This window comes from Pygocentrus nattereri, chromosome 18 (genome assembly GCF_015220715.1).
Source record: "Pygocentrus nattereri isolate fPygNat1 chromosome 18, fPygNat1.pri, whole genome shotgun sequence".
Lineage (NCBI taxonomy): Eukaryota > Metazoa > Chordata > Actinopteri > Characiformes > Serrasalmidae > Pygocentrus > Pygocentrus nattereri.
Genome location: NC_051228.1, coordinates 23,308,127 through 23,335,876, shown reverse-complemented (window position 1 = coordinate 23,335,876; position 27,750 = coordinate 23,308,127). Strand labels below are relative to the sequence as shown.

The window sequence follows — 27,750 nt, the reverse complement described above, 5'->3', positions numbered from 1 at the left end:
AGGTTAAGGGGTTAAATGTCAACCCTGCCATGCATGAATATAACAGAACATACACACACGCACATGCTCGCTGTCATGCATGCGTGTACACATACACCCTCCGCATGCTCCACATGCTACTGGTGTGCTCCAGTCTTAGCAAGCGCGGCCTCTTTTCAAAGATTAATTATCCCCGCTCTCCATTATTGATGCTGTGTTTATGTGGAAGAGAGGAGATGCTAAATAATGCATCTGCAGCCCGCAGCTCTTGGCGGGGCTGAGCTCAGCACTACACACATACACACTCAGAGCAGGGGCTGCTGCTGAGGCAGCGGTGGCTCAACGGCCCAAACAGACCCATCCACAGAACAGCAGCAGGAAAACAGGGGAAATAACAGGGCCAGCTTCATTTTAAACAATCTCTCTACCAGTTGTCCAGGTGGGAAAATGCTTCAAGACATTATGGTTCATCAATTTGAAGGTGCTGATTCACCTGGATTGATTTTGTCATGTTATATTTGATCTAACCCAATTATAATGATATTCAAGTATGCTCACGCTCAAGTCCTAGCTTTTGTGAAACATAAGTATGTGGTAACACACTATAATAACAGGCCCCTGTAAACAGCAGCTCAATTATTATCTAATGGTTTGTTAAGAGTTAACAACTATATAACTTTTTGTGCAGTGATAGGCATTTCCAATCAAATGATTAACAGTTAACTTAGTGACAAAAATAAAACTAATTTTTTTCACAAATCTTATATTTGTAATATGTGACATGCGATATGTATAAATGTGTTATGAAGTCTGAGCTTTACAAAAGGTGCATAATTATTATTAAGGTTTTTTAATATAATAATTAATGAGTATTAAAGTGCTTTAACCACTTAATAATGATCAAGTGTTCAGGAAAAGTAGCAAGATAGTAGGTAACTACTAAATAATTTAAAACAGGATTCTGACAATTTGAAATGTATGTGTTAAATGCAATTAAGTAAATCCTTAATAGTTATCTATTTCTATTACTGAGTAGAGTAACAAACAAAAACATTTATTATAATGATTTATTACGAGTCAAAACAATAATAATAATAAATAAAAAAAAACATTTAAAAATGGTACCATTTATTAATGTACATGACACATAATAACACATTGTTAGATAATCACTGAGTTCAGTAGTTGTTTTTTGAGTCTGTTATCATAGTGTTATTATTGTTTTATGAGTGATGCATCGATCCATTAGAAAGTAACCAAGTATTGTTTTTATTTATGGTCTCTGATCTGATCTCCTGAACCAATAGTGACACAAATATTGACATTTTAAAATAGATCAGATGTTAGACTTGACTGATACACATTCAATAATGTTTCTTTTTAATGCTGATTTTAAAATGGGAACAATTACATTTTAGAAACTTTTTCCAATGTTTATTTGTTCATTTGTTTGGTTGGTTGGTTATTTTAAATCTTAAAACAAAAAGAACTGTCACGTTTCCACCATGGTACATTAGTGGTACAAAAAAAATTGTGTAAATGAGATACCCAAGTGTGAAGACCTTTTAAATTTGAAAAGAGAAATGGTCATATTTAAATACATAAAACAGAGTGGGACTTAATATTGACCCCTGGGGTACACCTTTATTAACCAGTAGAGTGACACAGATAATATTCTAGTTTTACAAACTGTACTCTACGAGAGAGGTAATCTGAAGATCTTATTTAAAACCTCAGTACTGCCCAATCTGTTCAGGACAATGGAATGATCCACACAGTCAATTGCTTTTGCTAAATTAATGAATATTGCTGCACAACGAATCATGGCATCTGATGCAATACAAGGTCATTAAAAGCATTCAAAGTACCAGTAATGCAGCCATAACCTTGTAGAAAAGCAGACTACATCCCAGATAGAATATGGTACACATACATACATACACACACAGTTAACTGCGTTAACTGCTTCTCAACATTTTTTACTGTAACTCTGGATTAACATGTTAAAATAGATATTAGCCTAACAGTTTGTGTAACCACCTTTAAAAAGACGATAAACAACAGCTGATCCCTTGTCAGCTGGTAATTCAGCAGTGCAGACTGTTGGTTTAAAAAGTTCTGATGGGGTTTCAGTGCAAAAATAATAATAATTATAATAATAATAGAGCTAGCTCATCTGCACTGGCTTTCTGTCCGATGAAAGAAATTCCTTCAAAGCCCACATTCTAGAAAAGTTTGAAATGAAAAACTATGCAAAGTAGCATGAGAATGAGAAACAAGAACAGAGCAAAGGGTTATAGATGAGTTAGATGTCAGACGTTGGAGGATACTATTCCTTGAATAAAAAGGATCAGGAGACTCCAAAACAAGGTCAGATTTCGTAGTGCTGTTTAAAAGATATCAGTCATACAGTTTCTACCAGACACTGGATCACCCACCATGAGTGACATGCCCAGCACTTTGTTTTCGAATGGCCTTACTGCTTCAAAACAGAATGTTTAAACTTTTCTTTAAAATAACTAGAATTAGACTGGCACAGCTGCCTTGCTCTGAACCTGATAAAACAGAAACCTAAAGAGTACCCAGAAAACTTTTTTTTTGCTGTGAGGGAACAGCCAGTGAGGGAACCAAGGACTAGCAAGATTTTTTTTTTTATATAATTATACAAGTCGGCCAGGTCACGCAAAAAGCTTGAATATTAAAATGTTTAAGAATTCTTGTTTTGACTGATGCGGGCAAATCATTTAATAGAATAAACTTAAACACAAGCAATAAAATATTAATCACTAGAAGCAGTACAAAGCACCCAAGAATGTGAGGAGTAATCAATGTGGCTTTATAAGGAAAATAGGGTGAGATATTCTTTGATGATTTAGAGAATCAAACTGCTGCATCACTTTCTCCAAAGGTCTGGGCATTAAGATCACCTAATAAAAAACACTTAGTCCTAGTGTGCATTCCATGTAGCATTTTTCCACCAGTCAAGAACTGCTCTAGCTTCTCAGTCTTAGCCATTTAATACAAGTTATTTTTGTTTTATGCCACGACTTTGCATTTTTTTTTTCCATTTGCTTGTATGGTTCTATTTTTGGTAAAAAAAAAATTCATTTCACACCATAAATCTATCACTGGAAAATCTTTACTGTATAATCTGACATGCAGTGTAACTGAATTTGCATAGTCTGACATGGAGTTTGGCCAAGAGTTCATTTGCAGTATCCTGTGGAATTAGGAGTGAATATATAAGACCATTCTAACTGCACAGTGTACAGCAGGCTTCATAATCACTGCTCATCAAGTGATGAGATCATATTATGGAGCTGATAACTGTCATGTTAGACCAAAAAGACAGGACACTAAAGGTCAAAGCTAACTAGCTAGCAGGCTAAGAGAATATAACAAAGGAACCACAAAGATGTGCAAAGTTCACTGAATGATTTTCATCGGTGACAATCAAAGGCAGAAAGTTTCACAGTTCCAGTTTCCAAAAACACAGAGTGGCGATCTTGATGACAAACTTAGCACCCTGGGCCATGTGCTACGTCACACTCTCTGTAACGAACTAATCGCCTCAGGCCACATGCTGAGCGGCGCTCTCAGTGACGAACTATGCGCCTGGGGCGTTGCACTGACTGACCATCTCAGTGACGAACTGAGCGCCTCGAACCGCGTGGTGAGTGACGATCTAAATGACAATCTAAGGCTACATTCACAAGCCACACAGCAATTTTTTGCTCAGACCTTTCTAATTTGAGGGCTCAAGTGTGTATGGAAGTGACCCAATTTTGTCAATGTGAACAAACTTGTGCCCTGAAATGATCCACATGTAATGAACAACAATCAAAACCACCTGCAGAGCAATTTATGAGCAGAAAATGTACGGTTTACGGAGCTAACTTGATGTTAGACTCTGCTGCAATGTTAAAAATGAATGGCAGTGCATGTGCAGTGGGTGAAAAAAATAACAACAATTAAAAATAAATAAAAAAATATTAAAAAAAAAAAAACAAACAAACATACAAATCCTGATCTGGCTGCTCTCATTTAGGTCGTACGTAGCCACAGATCAGATGTGTATCCGAATAAGGAACACTGAAAAGGGGGCTGAAATCTGATTTGAAAAGGTCAGATTTGTGGCACATTAAAAATCACACAGCATCACTGACTTTCTTATTGCATGTTCATGATGTCAGAGCATGCAATAAGAAAGTCAGTGATGTATATTCATATGATAAAGCTATACACGGAACACAAAAGCTTTGAACAGACATTTAGGTGACATATCCTTTAAAATAAATGATACAATAAATGAGGTCAACCTATACTAATATCACTGATTGTTCATGCTGTAGTTATAAAGTGAAATGCTGTTGTAAAATAGTGATTTTATTATACAGGGTGGGCCATTTATATGGATACACCCAAATAAAATGGGAATGGTTGGTGATATTAACTTCCTTCACATCTCGTATCTTCACAGCATAGACAATTGCCTTCAGATGACCCCAAAGATAAGGTCAGATCGGGAGACCTTGGGAGCCATTCAACTGGCCCACAACGACCAATCCACTTTCCAGGAAACTGTACATCTAGGAATGCTCAGACCTGACACCCATAGTGTGGTGGTGCACCATCTTGCTGGAAAAACTCAGGGAACATGCCAGCTTCCAAAGTGGATTGGTCATCGTGGGCCAGTTGAATGGCCCCCAAGGTCTCCCGATCTGACCCCCTTAGACTTTTATCTTTGGGGTCATCTGAAGGCAATTGTCTATGCTGTGAAGATACGAGATGTGCAGCACCTGAAACTACGGATACTGGAAGCCTGTGCCAGCATTTCTTCTGCGGTGTTGCTATCAGTGTGTGAAGAGTGGGAGAAGAGGGTTGCATTGACAATCCAACACAATGGGCAGCACTTTGAACACATTTTATAAGTGGTTAGAAACTTGTAAATAACTCATGACAGAATAAAGTTATGTTAAAACCAAGCACACCGTTGTTTTTCTTGTGAGATTCTCAATAAGTCTGATGTGTCACATGACCCTCTTCCCATTGAAAAAACTAAAGTTGGATCCAAAATGGCCGACTTCAAAATAGCCGCCATGGTCACCACCCATCTTGAAAAGTTTTCCCCCTGCCATATACTAATGTGCCACAAACAGGAAGTTAATATCACCAACCATTCCCATTTTATTTGGGTGTATCCATATAAATGGCCCACCTTGTATAAGCTGGTTTTCATCATTAGGTTTGCCAAGTTTTGTACCTGCCTTGTCAGTGCATATTTGTTGTTATTACAACAACTAATGTGGATATACAAGCAAATGTAGCTACAAGTCTGTCCACACAAATCAGATCTAGCCACTTGTAATTCGAAATCTGAACAGTCAGTCTAAAAAGTCAGATATAAGAATGCCTTGAGCTGTGCGCTGAGTTGCAATACCTGTGACAAACTGAACACAAGTCAATCAGGAGGACTCCCTTCTCAGCCATACAATAACCAGTTTCTTTTTTACGTACACAAAACCACAGTTTTATTTTGTTTTCTACTAAACTGGTGTCAATATTTAAAACCGTTGCTTTTGGATCAATGTTGGCAAGTTCACACTGTGCTTTATCAGAGCACAGCAACGGACTGTGTAGTCAATACAACTAAAGACTAAAATATAACTCTTTTTAGCAGATGTATCCTGAACCACAGAGTTTTAAAACAGTACACAAGTTTAGCATGAGGAGTTGTACAAAAGTACTTTTATTGACGTGTTCATCTGAAAGGGGGAAACAACTCAAAACTCCCACTGTTGAAACTATCTATAAATCAAGACCAATTATTTTTGGCTTTTGAACATACTGCAGTTTTTTTCCCCCCGTACTGGTATTCACTTTTTGTTTATTTCTGTACAATCACTCCCACTGAAGTGCAGCAGGATATGGTCTTTAATGTGGCCACTGCACGAAAAAAAAGATTTGCTGATTCACAGACAGTAAGATTCCTCTGCCTGTGAGCATGGATATGTCCTTAATATAAAAATGACTGCTAGGTCTACTGCTATTTTTTATATTAGGCCTATATACAGCCTATGCAAAAAAAAAAAAAACAGAACATACCAGCTTTTCAGATTGTTCTAACTGATTTAGGAACATTATGTTGGGATTGGAATGCAAAAGCAGACATTAAAATACTGGTTCTGCTCAGAGCAAACTGACTGATCTTTATTCTGTGTCTGAGTCCTAGTTATAATGGTAAAAAAAACTATGATATTTTAGCAAATCAACACCAGAAAGTCCTGGTTAACAGGGATATTACCCTACTAGCCTCAAGACATGTTTATTTAGATGTAAAGTTTGAAAGCTAGGAGACGACATAAGGGGAATCCCTATTAGTCAGTCCTGACTTTCGGATTAAGTCATACATAAATATTTTATTGCCATTATATGGGAAATGCATCCAGAAAGGGACAAGAACTGACACACAAAACTAGATTAAAAATAAATCCTGAAAGCATATAGAAGCTGAAAAAACCCTCTGGATTTCACCAAGCTAATTATGCTAATGAAGAATGTGATAAATGTCAAGCACTTTCTGAGATAAAATGTGGCAGATCAAATCTAAAATGATTCATAATAATCCATTAGGGGAAGAAAAGAAAAGCTGCCAATAATACAACCTCATTAGCAGAAGCTGGCCTCGAAAAAAAAAAATGAGTCAACAGTCTATTCTGGGTGCTATCAATAATACAGTCAGTGCGATGAGAATCTCTCTCACCCTACAAAAATTTCTAATGCACGTCCAAGGAGGAAGGCAGAAACTTACGAAAAGCAAGCACGAAAAGAATGACAGGAAGAAATGAATAACAAACAAAGAATTAATGGAGGGAGCCAAACGACAGGCTACTTGTTCCCTCATTACTTTTTTCCTCCCTCTATAAGGCCTCCCAAGGTTCCCAGGACCAACACACTCACTCGCTCTCACCGTACGTGCCGTCTAGCCCTACAAGGGGTAGACCTGGCCAGCCAGTGGTGAGAGACGGTTTCTCTGATAAATGAATCACCTGTTCCAAAATGAATTACTGTGTCACTATACAAAAGTAAACATCACACTGTAATATACTGCATACCATACTGTAATATATGTCTTTCAGACCTTGAAGCAGAAATGTAACATCTCAGTATCGTTGCATCCTGGTTAGTTTTTAGCACAGCTTTTGTTTGTTTCTCTGGTGCTAGAGACCACTCGGAATGGATTACAGAAACTCCATTATACCATTCTAAAGTATTAAATGCCATATTTTTATAATGTTAGATGTGCTAATGAATTATGTAAATTGTTGCACCCACTACAAAACATATGTGTTTAAAAAAACATCCATGAGTTTCACTTATAAAATTAGTTTTTTTCTAAGTACTTGATCATTTCCACTAATGAATGTTTTCAGGTACCAACACCAATCATAATTCATGTTTATAATTTTTCAACTTCTCTTCATCTCTTAGAATTAAACAGTGTCCTTTGTGACTGTTCCTTTAAGGCTGATATATGTAGATGAACTTTCTTCTGATTAGCTGCCAGGTACTATGCCTCATGCAAAAAGCAGTCTGGGCTAAAACACTGGGCTTGTTCAAGATTAATTGCGTCTCACCCTGGAAGTCACCAGGATTAGGTTGTGGCTGGGGGAGGAGCTGAGAAGAGACCTGCCAAGTCCAGCTGTCAAATGTTAGATATAAAGTTTACATTTTTACATGACATATAAACTTGACGTCTGGTAACAATACCCAGAAACACTACATATTTAACATGCTACATCGTCTATTCAACAGTTTGAGTCCACATGGTTGTCAGCTGAGCATCTAGCCAATGAGGATTAAGCTCTGTCATGATCAAGCTGTATCACCTCATGCAGCTGGGTGGAGAGTAACTGCGCCCACTGGCTCTGAAAACTGCAGACGCCTCACTTCAACAAGATTATACAAGTTGGACAAAAAAAAAAAAACGTGATGCACTGTACCGAGCCAGGCAGCGTTCAGTCTGCGCAGCACTGCGTTAAGCTGAACAAGCCTACTAACTTCAGCATGAATGGGCAGGACTAAACTGATGTAGGCTGAAGAGGCTGATGTATGCAAATAGCCTGTTTCCAGGACATTACAAAAACATTCAAAATGGACTGTGTTTGCAGCTCAGTTTCCATATATGGACAGGCCAGAGAATAGAATGTTTTGAAATGTAGGCAGTGTTAACATACATTTACAGTCCAAAGCAACTTACAATATGATCATTTTACACAGGAAGGCAAAAGGTAGTATTAGGAGTCTTGCCTAAGCACCCTTACAGGCATAGGGTGCTTGGCCAGGTGGGCATTGAACCCCGAGATACAGTGTAGAAGGCAGAGGTGTTACCCACTAACTCATACCACTATACATTACAGTCTGTTCAATCTGATACAGTGAATTGGAGGCTGGCACCAATATTCCTTGTGCCTTGTGCTGATGCCAACATCGATGTTGATATATTAATATTTATGAAATGTAGAAACCTGAATTAAGCTCACTTGGATTAGCCTTAAAGAGAAATCTAACATTTATTTTAAGAGAAATTAATAAAATACTGATATTTCAATAAAGAATTAAATACTGATAGTGCACGGTATCCCAGCTACACATAAATATACCGCTCTTCTGGAATACAATAAAACATCATCAAATATCATTTATATACTAATATATTATATCAGAATTTCTTTTACTTCCAATCTTAAGTCAACGTTTATTTATATAGTGCTTTCTACAAGTGTTGTCAGAAAGCAGCTTTACAGAAAAATCCCAGTCCAAGCTCCCTCAAGAAAGCCAATGGTGCCAGTAGCAAACATTCCCCAAGAGCTAGACAAAGAAACCAAGACTGAAAAAAGGGGAACCCATCCTCCTCCTTTTTCTACCTGGTGCTTTGTACTTCTCCTGTATGTTTACAAATAGTCTAGCATGCCTGGTTAGCTTCTGAATGTGTAACATACCTGGTAACATAGATGCAACTTTAATAAGAATCAACTGTTGTTTTTTTTTTCCTTCACTCGGACGCTTAAAAAAAAAGCTCCATTGACATAAGCTCTACTAGGACCAGGCCAAAGTTGGCACGTAGCGTGAGTGGGAAGGTCAAAACACAGTCTGTGTTTTGATGCTGGCCGTGATGGTGGAACATCGCGTATGTGTGTGTGAGGTGTATGTTGGGGGCGGAGGGGGGCTTCCGCGGGAAACACTGTACTTTTTTCGTCTCCATTGTAAGTAGCAACAATGGGCAAAATGGCATTTTGTTTTTCTTTGGCCAAGCTGATTATGAAACCTGAGGCTGGTCTGATGAAAGCCCCCTGGACTAGAAACGGGTGGACTGATTTACCCCTGACACTTACAACTCCTCCTGAGAAAGAAAAAGAGAGAGAGAGAGAGAGAGAGAGAGAGAGAGAGAGAGAGAGAGAGAGAGAGAGAGAGACAGAGAGAGAGAGAGAGAGAGAGAGAGAGAGAGACAGAGAGAGAGCGCGAGAGAGAGAGAGCGCGAGAGAGAGCGCGAGAGAGAGCGCGAGAGAGAGAACGAGCGAGAGAGAGAGAGCGAGAGAGAGAGAGAGAGCGAGAGCGAGAGCGAGAGAGAGAGCGAGAGAGAGAGCGAGAGCGAGAGAGAGAGCGAGAGTGGCAGTGATGTAATGTAAATTAAATCTTTTTTATAGTCCGCATTTCTATTAGTCCTCTGGCAGCTGTTAATGTTACATGATGTAAAAAAAAAAAAAAAAGCTTTTGTTCCAACAGCAACAATATGTAGTGTTCAATGATGGTTCAGTGACGGTTCAAAGACGCATTACCTACAGCAAATATATCTTCATGCATTAACACAAACACATAAACGACACAGTACTCCACACACTCTGTGACAATAGAGCACAGGTGCACATTAAGGTAAGATCACATTTATTTCCTCAGTGCAGATATATCAGAATATAAATATAATTGACAATTATTTTCTAAAACATACATGACATCAATACAAAAACTCAAGGTACAGTAGAGTCGTACCTCAGCTACACTCCTACCACACTTTGGACATATTTTAGATATTTATCTTGCTTGGGGAGGGGAAAAAAAAAAACAATTTGTGACAAACATTGTGACAGTCCAGCCATTTAAGTCCAAATGACAAACTTACTGAGGCTTGCAGTGGTCTCATATCATGAGCTGTGAAAAAAAACACCCAAGACTAAATACAATCTTTTGGGACATTTTGAGGTGAAAAAGCAAAACCACATCCCTCTAGTTAATTGAATAACAAAAAAAAAAAAAAAAAAAAAAAAAAAAAAAAAAAAAAAATCAGGGCCATTTAAAACAAGCTCGATCATGAGCAATCTATTAAAGAGCCTGGCTCGACTATTTAAAAGCTTAGGAAAATATACATGAGCAAATTTAATCAGGACTACAAGTGAGATCAAAGAAGAGGGCAAAGAGAGGAACATGCATAAGTGTGTGTGTCTGTGAGTATGTGTGCTCTTCCTGAAGGAGAAACACAGACTGTTCCAGTACAAACCTCCATTTTCTGGACTCCAGGTCCCATGTCCTAATACGGCACAGCACAGGGCAGGTCAGCATGGGAGAGGGACTCCCTGGAGAACGCTAGCCCTTAACTTTGATTGCGAGAACAGAGCTGTTTTCCCACAGGAAAGCAAAAAAGGGGGTTGGCATCAAAGAGAACTTAAAAAAAAAAATTAAATAAAAGACACAAACACCCTGGCATCAAAATGTCCCAAAAATGACATCAATGCAGGAACCTTTCCTCTGTTTTCACTAGTGCCAAAAGTCCCAAGGTCTGTTTAGGGCTAACACCAAAACTACACTCTCAAAAATAAAGGAGCCAAAGAACTCACTTCTGGGGGTTCCTGAGGACTGGTTGGACAACCACTGTCCTAAAGGACCTTCCAATGAATGAGTCTTTAAAGAACCACTTCTGCTAATGTACAAGTGTGAAGAACCTTTCTGAATTCATTTAAAAACAACCACATATTGTAAGGGTTATACATCCATTAGGTTTTCCTTGAACTGCACATCCAAGCCAGGGGCCACTTAGGAACCTTGATTTTGAAGAGTGCATAATTCTCCATAATCATCTCCTCCATATAGAAAAACACTGGGACATGAACCTGGCATTTTAGTGAACATTCAGTCCAGCACAAGAGTTTAAACACAGAAATGCAGAAATATGCTTGCTTCCATAAAAGTGTCCACAATCATCCACAGAAATCTGCTGAGGCTTGATGTGGCACAGCAATTCAAGAGCAGGGCTGAAGATATGATTGTCTTTAAAAAGAATATTCATTGACATTAATGCTAAAAAATAGCGTTCATTTTGATTTGAACTTTACGTAAATTAATATAACATTATTCCCACTCATTTTGGACCACACTTATCATAGACTGTTCAAAATAATGTAAGAAACTGGAGATTTTAAATTAAGTCAGAAAATTTTTTAAACTTCTTTTCTGAGAAGCAGTTAGAGCTGAACGATTAATCAGTTCTGTATCAGAATCGCAAGCGCAGTTTTCAAATTAAAAGAGCTGTGATTTAAATTATATTCTACATTTTTCAACGTTTACTTAGCAAGGGTAGACAGGATTAAAAAAGACAGCACACACCCAGGGTACCGAATGTTTGAACTGATGCCATCTGGCAGACGTTACAGACAAACGAAAACAAAGACAAACAGGCTAAAAGACAGTTTTTACAACAGGGCAGCCATAGCTCTGTTAAAACACAAACATGTGACTGATCGGGTTTTGGTGCAATGTCATACTATGCAATTGACAGTTCATTTCAATGGGCCAGTGCAATTTATAACTGGAAAAATGTAAAGTTTGATGGGTTATGTGCATCATGTTTTTGTTTATGTTTTGTTGAGTGCAAATTTATATAGTATTTAAATTATTTTATCTTATTTTATTTTTCTCTTTCTGCTTTCTCTTTGCACAGAGAGCGGGGGTTTGTACTTTGTTGTATTTCGTTGTGCAAGTGTACGAGTACAATGTGCAATGACAAAGTTCATTCATTCATTCAGTGTGGAAACTGAGACTAACAACATATAACACCACCAAATATTAGGGATGCGTAACTAGAATCAGCCAAAACACCAACTGCACAACCAGACAATTTGTTCTTTTGATTTTGGCAGATCTGTGTTGCAACTTTTGATGTTAATAACATGAGGCAACCTGCACCAAAATGTAGCATAATTATGCAGAATTCATTGCGCTAAATAGCCCAGATGCCCCTTACTTTCAATGTAGCACTTACTATTTAAAAGTTAGCCTATTTTTTTCCTTTTAGAATTTTAAACACAAGTTTGGTCCACTACAGAGTAGATACTGTTATTTTTATTGCGACACTGGCTAATAGAAATGTGCTAGTGTGTTTCATGTGTTAATTTAGACCAAAGTGTCACCTAAAAAAAACAAAACAAAAAAACAAAACAAAAACACAATAGCCATGGGCCGAACACAATCAGCGCATTCTTACCTAACAACAACAACCTAATAACGCTATGTGAACACTGTTCAGTATTCAAGCTTTCGGCAAGAAAAAGTGGATGTGCTAATCTTCCCGGCCAAAAAAACAACACAAAAAAACCAGGCCTACAGATTGCATAATACAATAATAATTACACAATATTGGTCTGATAAATTGCAATTAGATATCATCCTGAAACCGTTCAGCCCTAGAAGCTACACACTGGGTTTACAAATATGCAGAACAGTGCTAGAGGTCACCGCCTGAGACTGGCCAAACGGTTTGTTTTGAATTCAACTCCGTTGGAACCAAAAAGGCTAGTTTAAAAACTAAAAGCTCTGAGTATGAAAAATCTAACAAGGAGAATGCCAAACAAGTTCTTAGCGCCTTTGTTCCCCACACACACACACACACACACACACACACACACACACACACACACACAGTCATGTGCATTTGATAAAGTGATGGAAGAGACAGAAGATGTCTCTGGAGTTTTAGCCTCATGTACGTTTGGCTCACTTCAGCCTGACTCAAACACTGTAGCTTCGCTCCAAAAACAGTACATGGCCACAGGCCACCAGATTAAAATCTAGGTTTCAACAAACAGCTGGAACAGTTGGAACAAATAAAAGCCCTTTTTCTATTGTGTGCGATGTGTGTTCTTCCACCCCCTCACACTCTGGTAAAGTCCAGAAACTTTCAAGAAAGGAAAAAAAAAGAACAGAAAGAAAATAAAAAAAGGCCTATTGCACAGCGCCCTGCCATAAGACGGCAGTTAAGAAACAGTCTCCACCGTGGTAATACACATTTAAACAAACGCGCGCGCTTCTCGTCTCACCTAACAGTACAACTTTTTTTTCTTCACTCATCATGGTGCTTCAACTATAAAAGTATATCTATACCCTATTCAGACATGCACTGAAGAACGGACATAAAAATAAATCAACTTTTGCTAGTCAAAACTGCCTCACCATTACGTCACTGAAAAATTTAGAGCATCTTTGTCACAGTTCCATATAAAACAAACAAACACTCTTAAATGAAGACACACGTGTTTCAGAATATAATAAATAAACTGCTCCAGAGGACACAGCCTTCTTTATAGGAGGCGAGGATCATAATCAAAACACTATTGCATACAGAAGAAAGGCATTTAAAAAGGGTCTTCAGTAACCACATATTCAGTACAAGGCAAGTCATTCTCAAACATCGCATTTTTGTTTTACACAGAAACTTACTATTTCTTACTTTGTCACCTATAACTCCCAAAAAAAAACCCCACATCCTTTAAATATTTTCACTTTGGTCAACTAGGAGACAAAGCTATCTATGTGATCTCATTCAACAGTACCACTGAAGTTCGGAACAGTGTGACAATAGGCTGCGACTGAAAGTTCACAGCAGAATATACTGGAAATAAGAGAGAAGGAGGTGAATTCCAGTGTCCTCCATATTCTTGGCACCTTCACATATAAATTATGAACTATGTACAGTGTACGTGTTGGAGAGAAAGATCCAGTCTGGAGAGATCAGTCTCTCTGAAGTCCTCTAGATTTTTTTTTTTGCATGAGTCTGAAGTCTTCGTTTTTGCTTATGTTTAAGTGTACACATATTTTTTGACCAGGTGCATCTGCTGCAATCTTATCCCTAATTTGTCTGGCATTAAAGAGCATTCACTCTGACCTGTGTTCTAGTTTTGACCTGCTGTCTTCGTTGTGCATCAGGACAATCGGCTCTTGAAACTGCAGAGATTACACTATTCGACAACCAGTGGACGTGCATGTGAGGGTTTGTCATTGTATAAATTACTAAAATAGTATGTTAATTATAATCTTCATCTTATTCAGTTCTTTTTGATAGATGCTATGATGAGAATACTGATGTTGAAATATCGCTCCCCACTTTTCTTAAGTCATTTATCGCATCCACCCACGAAACAATGGCTTTTAAAGTAAACCAAGTATACCAAGACAACTGTCGTACATAGACACTGCAAGGTATGGAGTAAGTCACACAATCAAATAAGCTATACAATTCAGTAAGACTGAAGGTTCTGAAGACGTTTTCCCGTTCGGTTGGTCATCTTTCAGAAAGCACCTCCCTCCTGGCTGTATAACAGTTGCCCCTGTCTGCCAAGGGTAGAGGACAAAAAGGAGTGCAAAAAAAAACAAAAAACAAAAAAACAACAACAAAAAAAAAAACAAACACTCACATTAACAGTACTCCTGAAGCAGTCCTGTGTGTGTCCCAAGAAAGTGCATCTCCGGTAAGATCTGGAGACAAACAGAACACCCCGTATGTCTGCTGATCCACTCATATTTTTTTTTTCTCTGACCACAGGCAAAGTTATGCAATCCTCAAACTTGTGATGTTCAACAAACAGATAATAGAAACTGGAAGAGTAAATGTGGCATTTCAGAAGAGCCTGATTCACTACCGAGTTTCAGTAACTTTACGTTGGGCGTCAAAAATGCCAAGTTCCCAAAAGGCAGGGGTCTTGCAGGTAAAAATGAGGTGTTCCCAACAAGCCAGGGGCTCACAGAAATAAAAGACAAATTAAAGCATCAGAGAGTCAACATGTTCTCCATCCGACCTAGAATTATGCTTTGATCAAATTTGCCACAAATTATCCAGAAGTGGAATGCAGGCAGGGTACTGCTAGGGGTATTGCTAATTCTGCAGCAACTGGGGATAAAGAGGAAGGTCACAGACATCAGAAGCGATTAACTAGGTAAACGGATACAAATTTGAACATGTTTGTAGAGCTCAGTCTACTTTTTCCTAAAATGTGCAGATTAGTTACCATGACTAAACAACTGTCACCAGATTTCCTGACATAATACAACCTGCCCTAAAGGGCAAAAGCCCACAGAGGATATTCAGAAATCACCAGAGAGGAAAAAAAAAACATCCACGGACCAGCTGGCAAGGGGTGATACATGTAAATATGCAGGTCATCTTTTCAGCAGAGGAGAGCCTCACAATAATTAGAGCATCACAAAAGTATATATTTTTTTTACTTTCCATTTACAGAGAAAAAATGTTTTATAATACAAGGACATCATGATTATACTTTATTTTTTCCTTAATTTCTTGGTGTCATTTTGCAAAAGATTATTTTATCCAAGTTGCTCAAAGCAACAGCTTTAACTACCCCTTCATCCTTGATAGCTGAGGTTATAGGTCACTCCTTTGTCTGAAGGACTTGTTGCTACATTTCACGTAGACAGACATCCATGGGCTTGCTCTGCTCCAAACCCTCTGACAGGGACAAGAACTGAAATGGCGCCCAGATGCCAAAGCAAGACCCCTTCCGTGCCGACATACGATACCCTCTCCAGTCCATAGAGGGTGCTAAACATGACAGGCTGGTCGAGCAGGGGCCTGCAGAGCTCCCAGGGGCTTCTTGGTTGTGTCGGAGCGCTGTAGGCACAGCAGACAAAGGCGCTTGAGACCTTTTCGGAAGGCGCTGTTGGACAGGCTGTAGATGAGGCAGTTGCAGAAGCTGTTGCTGATGGCCAACCATGTAGTCAGAAAGGAGGCGGCAGGATGACGGTATATTCCTGCGCTCTCCAGCAGGAAGTAGATGATGTACGGCAGCCACAGCAGGTAGAAGACACTGGTGATGCGGAACAGCACGGTGGCGTAGCGCTTGTCAGGACAAGTTTGTTCACCTGGTTCAGGCTCCTGTGGCCCAAACCGTGCCCGGCGTTCGCTGATCTGCCGGGTGTGTTGGCGGCAGATGCGGAAGATGTGGGCATAAGTGAAGCAGACAGTGAGGGCCGCGGGTGCATACAACGCTGCCACTATGAAAGCGGTGAAGAGAGGCTGGGTGGACCAGGAAGATGAACACCATTCCACTACATCCCCATGGTATCCCGGTTTGCCCCAGCCAAGGAAGGAGGGCAGGAAGATGAGGGCAGAGTAGATCCAGATGAGAGCAATGCAGGCTCGTAGACGGCATGGTGTCACCAGCGCGGCATAGGAGAGTGGCCGGGTGATCGCCACATAGCGGTCCACGCTAACGCATGCTAGTGAGGTCATGGAAACGCTCTTCAGGACACATACCATGTAACCGAAGACTTTGCAGGTGAGTTCCTCGTCCAGTCCCTCCAAATGGTGCAGCAAGGACAAGGACGGGATGAGGCAGCTGACCCCCACCAGCAAGTCGGCGTATGCCATGGTCTGGATGAAGGAGCTGGTGGTGTGGTGGCTGAGCAGTGGGGCACAGTGGAATACAAAAATCACTACCAGGTTGCCAGAGATGATGAGCACTGTGAGGAAGAGAATGACAGCAACTTCCAGCATGCAAGTGTTGAAGATCTGAGAGTAGCCAACGTCCAGGAGGCAGAAGGTCACGGTGCTCTGGTTTAGCTCAGTTGAGTTCATCTTGTTTGAAGGTGCGCTAGGAGGGCTTCCTCAAGGGGCCTAGCTCAACAAAGGCTGGCCAGTGTGCAGCGTTCTCCGGCAGACAGGAAAGACGTACCCATGCCGGCCGTCTGCCATCTCAGCAGCAATATGAGATGCTAGTCCGTGCCGTGTAGTCTATAGAAATCCTTTCACATGGACTTACTACCACAAAAACCTTCAATGAAAAAACAGAACAGAGGCAAGACAGGCTTCAAGCCCCCAGCAACACAGGACGTACCAGCACCCCCCGAATTTGCCCTAGCATTCCTCGTTCTTCCAGTCTTTACTAGGAGAGGCACAGCTGCACTGGAGCAGGGCAGTCCAATGCCATGCGCAGGATGTTCAAGGAGGGAGTCAGGCTACAGAAAAAGGCAGAGGAAGTGAAGTTCTCAGCACTCTGATTAGATAGTCCCCATTTGTACTCTTAATGGTGATTAGTCCAAACGTTAGAACACATAAGAAGAACAAAGGACACTCAAAACCTCATCATCCTCAGACAGGACAAAAATCCAGAGTCATCCAGATGCCGTTTTTTCTATCCCACAGTAACTTCAGTCAGTCTGAGAAGAACGGGAAGTCTCCTCGGTGCTCTCTGGGTTCTCGCACGCTGCCGTTACACTAGGAAAGCGTGTGTGATCGAGGATGAAGGCACGGCCAGCGGTGATTGGCATTTCAAACGGAGAGAGGGGCTCTCCTGAGAGAAGCCAGCGTCTGGAATGGAAATGAGGGGGAGAGTGGCGCGATGCAGAGAGCACAGTCTCCCTCCCTCCCTCTCTCTCTCTCTTTCTCAGTGGCAATGATGCATTCGTGCTCTTTCTCTCCCTCCCTTCCAGTCCTTGCTGCTGCAGCAGCGGGGAAGCTCCTCCCACTTTTCACTCCAGCCAGTAAGCAGATGCAGAAACACAAGTGGAGGCATCCCCTTCTCTTTGCCAGACACGCTCACATACATGTAGATACACATTTCTCACATTAAGTTATTTTTGTATCTTTTAGATACAAAGATAAGCAAATGTTTCATTCTGTTTCATTGCTTCTCATGTGCTTCTTTCAAACACTTTCCATATTAAAACACAGAAATATAAGATTTTTACCTTCCTTCATGCCCCTCACATTCCCTGACATCATCACCCATGCTTCAGCCCCTCCCTATCCACCCTCTCCATCTCACATGCCTGCACATGAACACAGCAGCAGGAGGTCAGCTACTTTCTCCAGAATTCTATCCAGATCCACCGACTCCTACCCACTCCAATATGCTCAATAACTGCTTTATTTGCACTTACTGCTTTTCATAGAGCATGGCCAAAGCAACCGACCACAGGATGACCACACAAATGAGGCTAATGCAGTCCAAGTGCAATTATATTGAAACAAGAAATACGTAACATATAAGCTAACTGTAACACAGCCTGGTCAATTTAATATACTTCCTGTAAGGTGTATGAGAGCATTACATTTATTTTCAGAATAATTTAAATTGAAATGGTGCACTGGTGCAGCTTACTGAGTCAGTTTATTTTAGAATGGTGAGGATAGATACCAGGGGTCTTTAAAGCATATACTGCCATCTCATCATATTACTGATGGTGAAGTAGTGCTAAATTCTAAAAAAGTTTTTTTTGGGGTATTATTTCATCTTAAAACACTCTGCATGTAATCCTCTGACATGAAAGTAAAAAATATGTTTTAGGCCAGAATTCTATTATCAAAACTATTGGATAACAGACATCTTAGACATCAGGAAATATACTCGTTTATGTACCAGCTTTCTGTGCGGTAGCTTTAAGAGGAACAAAAAGCTTTGGACGTCTGGTTTCTATAACCGCTGACTTGGTAGGTTCTTTGGAAAGGCACATTTCATATCAAAGCACTCTGAATAATGTTGTTTCTATCTTAATCATTTCATAATGCAAAGATTGTGAAAAACAGGTGGATTTTTTCCTCACTTTCTGATATTTTTCAAGTACATATCGGCAGATAGATTTATAAACATTTATGAAATGTGGACATTTGGACTACATTTAGCTGAATTAGCATTACAAAGAAATATATTTATATTTCACGTGAAAAGCAGTAAAAACATTAACATTCTTCTCTTCCACAGTAACATATCTAATATCTAATAACACATTAAGTATCTAATCAAATATTGGTCTAAAATTTCAGTCAAGCCTCAATCTGTCTGAAAATGTATTTTTAAAAAAGTATTTCTCAGTTAATATCAATATGTTTCTGATACAGTCATGCATCCCTATTTTTAACAGATAAGAGCATAACACAAAACATATTGAAATTTATTTACATATTTATCATTTATTAACACATCACTTTTGAAAATGTGGCACCATGAAGCCAGGATGTCTAGAGGAAGGTATAATACTGCAGTCATAAACATTGGAGCTAACAAAGAGCTTACACTCAACTAACATTTTAGTCCATCAGTTTAAAATAACCAAACATGGACATGCTGCTTTATTAGGCTTCCATGTTAAGGCAGGCTCAGCTTTTGCTTTTTTCCCCTAGACTTCAAAGCTATATGCAAACATGTAATGGCAGTAATGCTGATGCTATCAAACTTTGAGCATATGTAATTCAAGTCTTTATTTGTTTTGCAAAAGTGCATCATGTCTGGCAGTACCCAGTATCTCTGAAATGCTAACACTAGAAGAAAACAAAACTTTTGTTTCACAAGCATTAGTGTTAAAAGGTTTGATTCCAAGCAATTTTGGAACATTTCTATGGGTTATTCATTAGGAAATGCAAACACTATTTTTATTATTACCACCTCATAGTAGAACACATAACTACACTACACTTTAAAAACTTGGAATATACATTATAAAACCACAAATTAAAAAATTTTTTAAACATGCATAAAAGGATTCCATTACTCTACAACCTCATATATTTCAACTAATTTGCAGCAAGCTCTAAAATCTATTTCAGATGTGTTCAAAAGATGAACAGAGCTGTAGATGGTTCTTAAAATGTCTGAGGAAGCTGTTAAATACTATGAATAAGGTAACAATTCAAATAAAGTTATGAAATCTCAAGGTAAATAATTTATCAAGAAATTACTATAATTATATAATTACTGTTTATTATTATAACTACTTTATGGTGTCTAGCTTTTAATACATCAATCCATACTACCTAAGTGATTACTAGAAAAAAATAACCAACTATTAATATGACAAGAAAGGTAAGACATTACTTAAGATTGCAATTGCCTATCTTACCTTTAATTCATTTCCCATTCGAATTCCCCATTTTCTAACCTCTCTCTTCCTAACTTCACTTCTGGTTGGTGTAGTGGGTAACACCTCTTCTGTGTTGTAGACTGGGATTCAATTCCCTGCCTGGACAAACAACCTGCACTATACCAATAAGAGTCCTTGGGCAAGACTCCTAACGCTACCTTCGTATACTTCTGTAAAAAACTGATCATATTTTAAGTCTCTCTGGATAAGAGCATCTAAAACATGCCATAAATGTAAATGTCAAAAGATAAATCTAACCCTTTTACCAAACTTAAACCTGGTGCTAATCCTAACCCTAACACTGTTGAGAATGTAAGTTTCACCAGACAGTAATAATTTTAATTACTAAATACAAATTAAAGTAAGAATAATTTGAACATCTGCAGACAATCTATAGGGGGCTATCAAAATAAAAGAGCATGAGATTACAAACCTTTGAACAACACTGAAAATCCAAGGCCTACCTGCTTCACATTACATTAGTCACATATAAACAGGATAATTTACCAAAAAGACAGATAAAAGTGAGTGTTAGTGTTTCTATGTATTGGACTGGCCTTATCTGCTGTATTGTCCTACTCTATCTGCACTACATAGAATAACCCGACAGTTTGGCCAATGAATTTGCTGGATGTACTATGCAAATCTGAGTAAAGGAGGGTAGGCTGTGGATTCTGAGCCTCTGCAGCACTTATAATGCCACTAGGGTACATTTCAACTAGAGGAGCATTAATAATTCAACTAATAAAATCTAATAATACTTTGCTAAATCCAGCATGCACAATATTACAACCCAAATTTCTCACTTCATATCAAAGGCTCTTTGTTTCAGGTTTGTTTTCCTGTCTACTTCAAATCTGTGTAACAATTTAACGACTTATGATCACCATGACGTGTCCTGCACTCCAGCCTATGGGTGCACACAAACACACACATGCACACCTTCCTTGCTGGGTGTGCGTTGCTCCAGACACACTCCCCTGCTTTCACGCATCCCCTCAGCCTGGCACACGAGGGGCTAAAAATAGACCTGACTGAAAGGTAGGGAGCAGACCACATTCAGCTTATCCATTAAAAGAGCGAGAGAGAGAGAGAGAGAGAGAGAGAGAGAGAGAGAGAAACATAAGTTTTAAAGAATAAGGTGAGACAGCAGATTTGAGGTCTGGATGTATGCAGGTTTACATTTGGCCTAATTAGCCGCATCATTGCTGATCTCAGTACTAAGACAGACAGCACCCTGACCAGCAGCTCAATGCTGTTCACCTGACCACCTAACTATCCTCCTCACCAGAGCCCCCCTCAGATTAGGGCTGCAACAATTAGCAGCACTTGGCAATTTTTAAAAATAACTATAGCTTTAAAATTGAAGCTAATAATTCAGGACGAGCATCTAAAAGTAGGCTGTCATGCTGAAATTACTCAAACACAGAATGAAATACACAGCTAATAACATCACATGACACTGTGTAAGTGAGCACTGTTGCATTCTTTAGAGAATGAGATCACATTCATTCTTTTTCTACCCCTCCAAACCAGCATTTTCTGTTAAGGAGAGGACAACGATGCCATTACTGTTCAAGATGGTACCATGTCAGATGGGTCTCTAACTGCAATACTTCACAGAAAGCTTTTGTTCTACCGTTTTGTTGCATCACGAAACAATACAAGATCAATGATAACTGTTGATAACTGTCAGCAAAGTAAGTGGATCCCAATAAAGACAATAGCTAAATTAACTGATCAATGAAATGACAGTCAATACATTTTTTCTGCTTTAATCAGTTAATTAACAAGCCCTTTCTGAGTTGAAGCAGGTATGCAAGCACAGTGAAAGAACTAAAATGTGGAGGACAGGGGCTCTTCAGGCCCAAAAAAGATAACCAGCGGACTGACGTCTTCACAAATGATCTCTGAATGCTCTTGACACTTAAAAGTTGGTTAGAGAAGAGGGTGACCAGCCACATGCCCCCTGCTGAAGCAGTGCATAAGGTACTCCTCTTCTGCCATTTATGGAGGAACACAGGCAGAACAGAACGGCAGGTCTCCTCCCTCTAAATAAGTAAAAGCCTTAGACAAGCTATTGGTCAGCTTGTGTTGCGGTTGGCACCGCAGTCCTGCTGGATCTTCCCTGAGTCTTGCTGGAGGCTTAGTGTGCTCATAACAGGAGAGAGGGCAGCTTTTGGATGGCAGGAGGCTAACAGGACCAGCTTTGTGCAAGACGTTTGTTATTCTTCACCGTATGGGGCAGTGTCTGGAGTTGTGCGTATGTGTGTCTGTTCATTGAGTCGGTCTGTGTTTACGGACAGGGCTACATCTGGAGATGGTATGGGCTTGGATAGACATACAGTCGGCCTCCTGTGTGTCTGTCATGTCTACCAGTTTCCATAGTAATCACATAAGCTGAATTCTTAAAAATTGGGGGCAAAAGTCTACAATCATAAAAGTAGGTCATATGCCTGTTAGCCACACATTAACAACTTTATTAGATTTACTACATCGTATCATACAAATGTTTGTCCTTGACAGCATGTTTACATCCAAAAAATTATTCTGAAGACGTCAGAATCACATACATGGCTGTTTTTGTTCCACGAACAGTTCATACCCTCTAAGGATTTTCTAAAATTAGGACATGAAACAGCCTATGGACTGAATAACTGCATTCTGCTTACTTCCATGGCTTAATTTAATTACTTCATGAGGTATTTGGTACAGAAATAATGTCATGGGACATGTGCAAATATTTAAAAAGTGATGAGTGAAAAGCTGAACTCCTGAGCCAATCATATATTACAACCCCATTTCCAAAAAAGTTGGAACGCTGTGGAGAACGTAAATAAAAACAGGATGCAATGATGTGCAAATCTTGTACATCATATTTTTAAAGGAAAATACTAAAAGTCAACATATCAAATTGAATATTTTTGAAAAATATTTGCCTATTTTGAATTTGATGCCAACATCATGTTCCAAAAAAGTTGGGACGGGGCATTTTTACCACTGTGTTTCATTACTTCTTCTTTTAATAACACTCTGTAAGTGTTTGGGAACTGAGGAGATGCTGCTGTAGTTTTGAAAGTGAAATGTTTTCCTGTTCTTGTTTGATACAGGATTTCAGCTGCTCATCAGTTCAGGAGCTCATTTGTCATATTTTTCATTTTATATTGCGCCAAATGTTATCAGTGGTGACCGGTCTGGACTGCAGGCAGGTCAGTTTAGCACCCAGACTCTTAATACGGAGCAATGCTGCTGTAATACATGCAGAATGTGGTTTGACATTGTCTTGCTGAAATAATCAAGGTCTTCCCTGAAAAAGACATCGTCTGGATGGCAGCGTATGTTGATAAAGCATGTATATATCGTTCAGCATTAATGGTGCCTTCACAGATGAGCACGTCACCCATGCCATGTGCACTAATGCCCCCCTAAACCATCATGAATACTGACTTTTGAACTGTGTACTGATAACGAGCTGAGTGGTCTTTAGGTTGGAGGACACAGTGTCCATAATTTCCAAGAAGAATTTCAAATGTTGATTTGTCGGACCACAGGACACTTTTCCACTTCCCCTTAGTCCATTTTAAATGAGCTCAGGCCCAGAAAGGTGTCAGCATCATGTCTGTTTTTAATGCAGTGCTGTCTGAGGGCCCAAAGATCACAGCCAGCAAATACTGGTTTTTGGTCTTGTTTTATACCCAGTCATGTTACTCACCTACTGCCAATCAACCAGCAGGTGTTTTTTTTTTTAGCAATACACAACTTTACCAGCCTTTTGTTGTCCCTGTCCCAACTTTTTTGGAACGCGTTGTTGGCATCAAATTCAAAATGGACATATATTTTTCAAAAAAAGAATACAAGTTCTCTGTTTCAACATTTGATGTGTTGCCTTTGTACTGTTTTCAATGAAATACAGTGTTTAAATGATTTGTACATCATTGCAATTTGTTTTTACTTACATTTTGTACAGTGTCCCTACTTTTTTGGAAATGGGGTTGTAGCACACCAGCAGTATATAAACTACAGGTATACTTTTCCATAGTTAGCTTATGACAGTTTGGCACTTTCCACAGCCTGCTCCTATGGCAACAGGTCCAAACACATGAATAATAATACATGGAAAAGTCAAAACTTCTCAAACTTATCATCACCCTAAACCTACACTTCTAGACACATCCCGTATTTGACTGGATTCTTTGATAAAAATCAACACCAGGTCTCAACTCTGCCATTAGGACCAAAGAACTGGGGGATTCTTGAACTGAAACTGCAGTACTTCTATATTTCTCTGTAGAATGTTTACAGTTAACATAGACAGCGTGTGTCATCAACATCTCTCTAAGAATTAAAACTGAAGAGCAATATTGCAGAACAACCTGCTAGCTCTACCACAAAAGAAAACACTCAAAATAGAAATGTAAGCCATTCAGTTCTATTGAATTGAGCACAATGGCAAACTGAGAGAGCGTGGCCATTCTTTGTGTCAAGCCCTTAAGAAATGAATCATGATGCCTGTGAGGCACTGACAGTCAACACTCATATTCTCAGACAATAGAAAGTTTGTTGAGCCTATTTATAGTAGATCAAACTGCACACTACTGTCGCCATCTGTTCCTGCTATATATTGTGTGAAAAATCTTTCCTCGTGAAATACATAAGTATATGTGTATAGATCACAATAACTGTAAACATTATCACTTTTAAAGAAGTCTACTTACGGCCAAAGGTCTTGTTTTAGGGATACATTGATTTGGGAATTCTTGGCTAATACCCATACACATTTATAAAATGCAGAACCAAACTAACACTATAGAGAAATGTAACATTTAATTATAAAAGTTTATGAATGTAGTAAAATGAAAAATGTAAATGCAGATATTTTAGCAGATTTTAGCCCAGCATTATCTAAATGTTCAGCTCTTATAGAGGAGAACAAATATGTCAACTAATATTGAACCACATTACGTGATTATAAAATTTTCCTTCCCCAATGAAACTGAGACAGCAAGACTCTCACCCTCTAAAAAGTTTAAATGAACCCCATCAAAACCCATTGTAAACACTATCTAAAAGTTTTAAAGGCACATTAGTTTTGTAAAAAGACGCGCTACCAGCCCTGAAGTTGCATAGCACTGACCAAAGGAGATCCGATGTCCAGTATCAATACTGGGTCAGAAAATTCTGGATCAGTTAACAGAGGGGAAAAATAAGGACATGATCCAATACATCATATGTATGTGTCTCACACACACACACACACACACACACAAGGTTTCAGCAGCAGTATTACAACTTCTCTAGTAAACATCTTGGCATTCCACAGTTTGAACACATGGCTCAACTCCTCAGCTAATCACCAAACCTTTCACAAACTCAATAACTCGTATTAGAGCAGGAAACAGTTCTGCAGTGCGCAGCCCTCCAGGACCAGACTTCACTAAACGGATCTCCAAGCCTGTGCTGCCGACACTGACCTCTGTCTTACAGGGGTTACCAGTCCCTTCAGCTTTTTGTAAAGCTCTGCATCTGTGCCTGCTGGTCTGTGGTGCATTGGGAGGTCAGCCAGTAAAGAGGACAGGTCAGTGACAGCCTGCTGAGTGAAAAAGAGAGCGATCAACCAGAGCTCACTGTGCAGGCTGTCAGTCTGTGTGCTTACTGCATGGCCTCTCAACTTCTCCGTTACACCAATCTGTAAGCTTTCAGTCTCGCTGCAAAACCTCAATAAACACTACCGGGGTTACCACAACAGGACTCCAGTGATTATCATAATTTTGAGAACTCTGATAACTAAACCGAAAAATATAAAATAGCTACTTTTTTTTTATTTGTTTTTGCAATGTCGAAGAAAATTTAAACGATATCCGTCTTATAGCCAGCAGCTTAGTCATTCAGATTCATTATAAGGAGAGCTTCATGCCAAACTGCTCTTTGAATGAAGCACAATACAGAACAACTAACTAAGTCTACTTACACACATTAGGGGCAGTCATGGGCTAGGGAGGTTAGGGAACCAACCCCGTGACCGGAAGGTCGCCGGTTCGATCCCCAGAGCCGACAGCACATGACTGAGGTGTCCTTGAGCAAGACACCTAACCCCCAACTGCTCCCCGGGCGCTGCGGACTGGGCTGCCCACCGCTCCGGGCAAGTGTGCTCACTTGCCCCCTAGTGTGTGTGTGCTCACTAGAGTATATGTGGTGTTTCACTTCACGGATGGGTTAAATGTGGAGGCGAAATTTCCCCATTGTGGGACTAATAAGGGTCACTTCATATCAGTCTCAAAGCTAAATTTTAGCATAAATAAATCACTAAGATGTAAACAAAGCCATTGAGAGTGATTTAATATGAAATCATTTACTGCAGAAAACACACTGACTCAGATTTCTTCACAGTGGTGGTGATAGGAACCAGACAGAATGATTATGCAATTTAGACTGAAAATTTACCACCCAGAACAACTAGTGAACTTACACGTTTTCTGAATTTTAATATTTATATAATATGTAATGTGTCATTTTTTGGGTACCACTTTGACCCACAACACCATGAATGAATTTCTACACCATCAACGGGATTAAAAAAGCTTATCACAAAACGACCATAATAGAACGTGTTAAGCATAAGGCAACATATCCAGAAACATTTCTTGCAACATTTTTAAGAACCATTAGAGATTAGTGACGTCTGGTTCCTGTCACTACCACAGTGAACAATTCTGGCATGTTCACATCTTATCTATTTTGGAAAAAGGCCATGTTAAAATGAATCCTGACTGTTTTAGTACATAAACCCAGACAGAAATGTCATAAGTGGACCTCAGTGAAAAAACAAAATGTGAGAACAATGTAGGATAAAGGCCCTTTAAAGAGTGCTTAGAATGTGGTCAAAAAATTCAAGAAAAATGTACAGGCCCTTTAATGTAGGTGAAACGCATGCACACACACAGACACACACACACAACATATATTAGTTGGAGTAGGATAATATGGCACAAATACATACATATTCAACACAACACCAAAATGCACCTCCATGAACAGTAAGCCAGTCGTGATCACCCATAAGGAGACTGTGGATGGGTTGCCAAAGCAATACTGCACTGATTTTCTGTACGTTGAGATGCTGAATACATAAAGGTCACATGGCTGGTAGAAACACATGAACAAAGAGTTTATACAATAGCAGGCATAGGATCAGAACAGTGGATCAAAATGTGAACATTTGGAACCTATTTAGTCCGAACAATTCAAGCCTGAGTGTAGCGAGTCTGATTGCTTGCATGCAACACTCTTCAAAAGATAAAGGTAAATTCCACCTCCATACATCAAGACCCAAAATCAAGCATCATCAACTCAAGACTGTACAAAGTGCACATTCCTAATGCCTCCTGTGTTAGTTTATAGAGTAGTAACAGCAGTCATTAGATCATAGTAATATAATATAATATTAAATAAATAAATAAACAAACAAACAAACCCATCAAAGAAATTGCATAATAACCAGCTGTGTACAGATTACCATTTAACATATTTGTTCATCAGTCAGTGTCACTGCAAATTCGTTACAGCTTCATATCT

The 27,750-nt window shown here is 39.3% G+C and overlaps 2 protein-coding genes across 4 annotated transcripts in view; both read right to left on the bottom strand.

The window, feature by feature from the left end:
• Positions 1-27,750, bottom strand: part of LOC108433542 (rab GTPase-activating protein 1) — a 136,017-nt gene that overhangs the window by 46,735 nt on the left and 61,532 nt on the right. The window lies entirely within an intron of this gene.
• Positions 13,563-17,688, bottom strand: LOC108433543 (probable G-protein coupled receptor 21). The gene has a single exon (XM_017708177.2). It carries the CDS (start codon positions 16,895-16,897, stop codon positions 15,863-15,865), a length of 1,035 nt encoding a protein of 344 aa, XP_017563666.1. The 5' UTR covers positions 16,898-17,688; the 3' UTR covers positions 13,563-15,862.

Excerpts from the sequence above, each read along its gene's own strand:
- LOC108433543 (XM_017708177.2), bottom strand. The coding sequence starts at position 16,897 with ATGAACTCAACTGAGCTAAACCAGAGCACCGTGACCTTCTGCCTCCTG.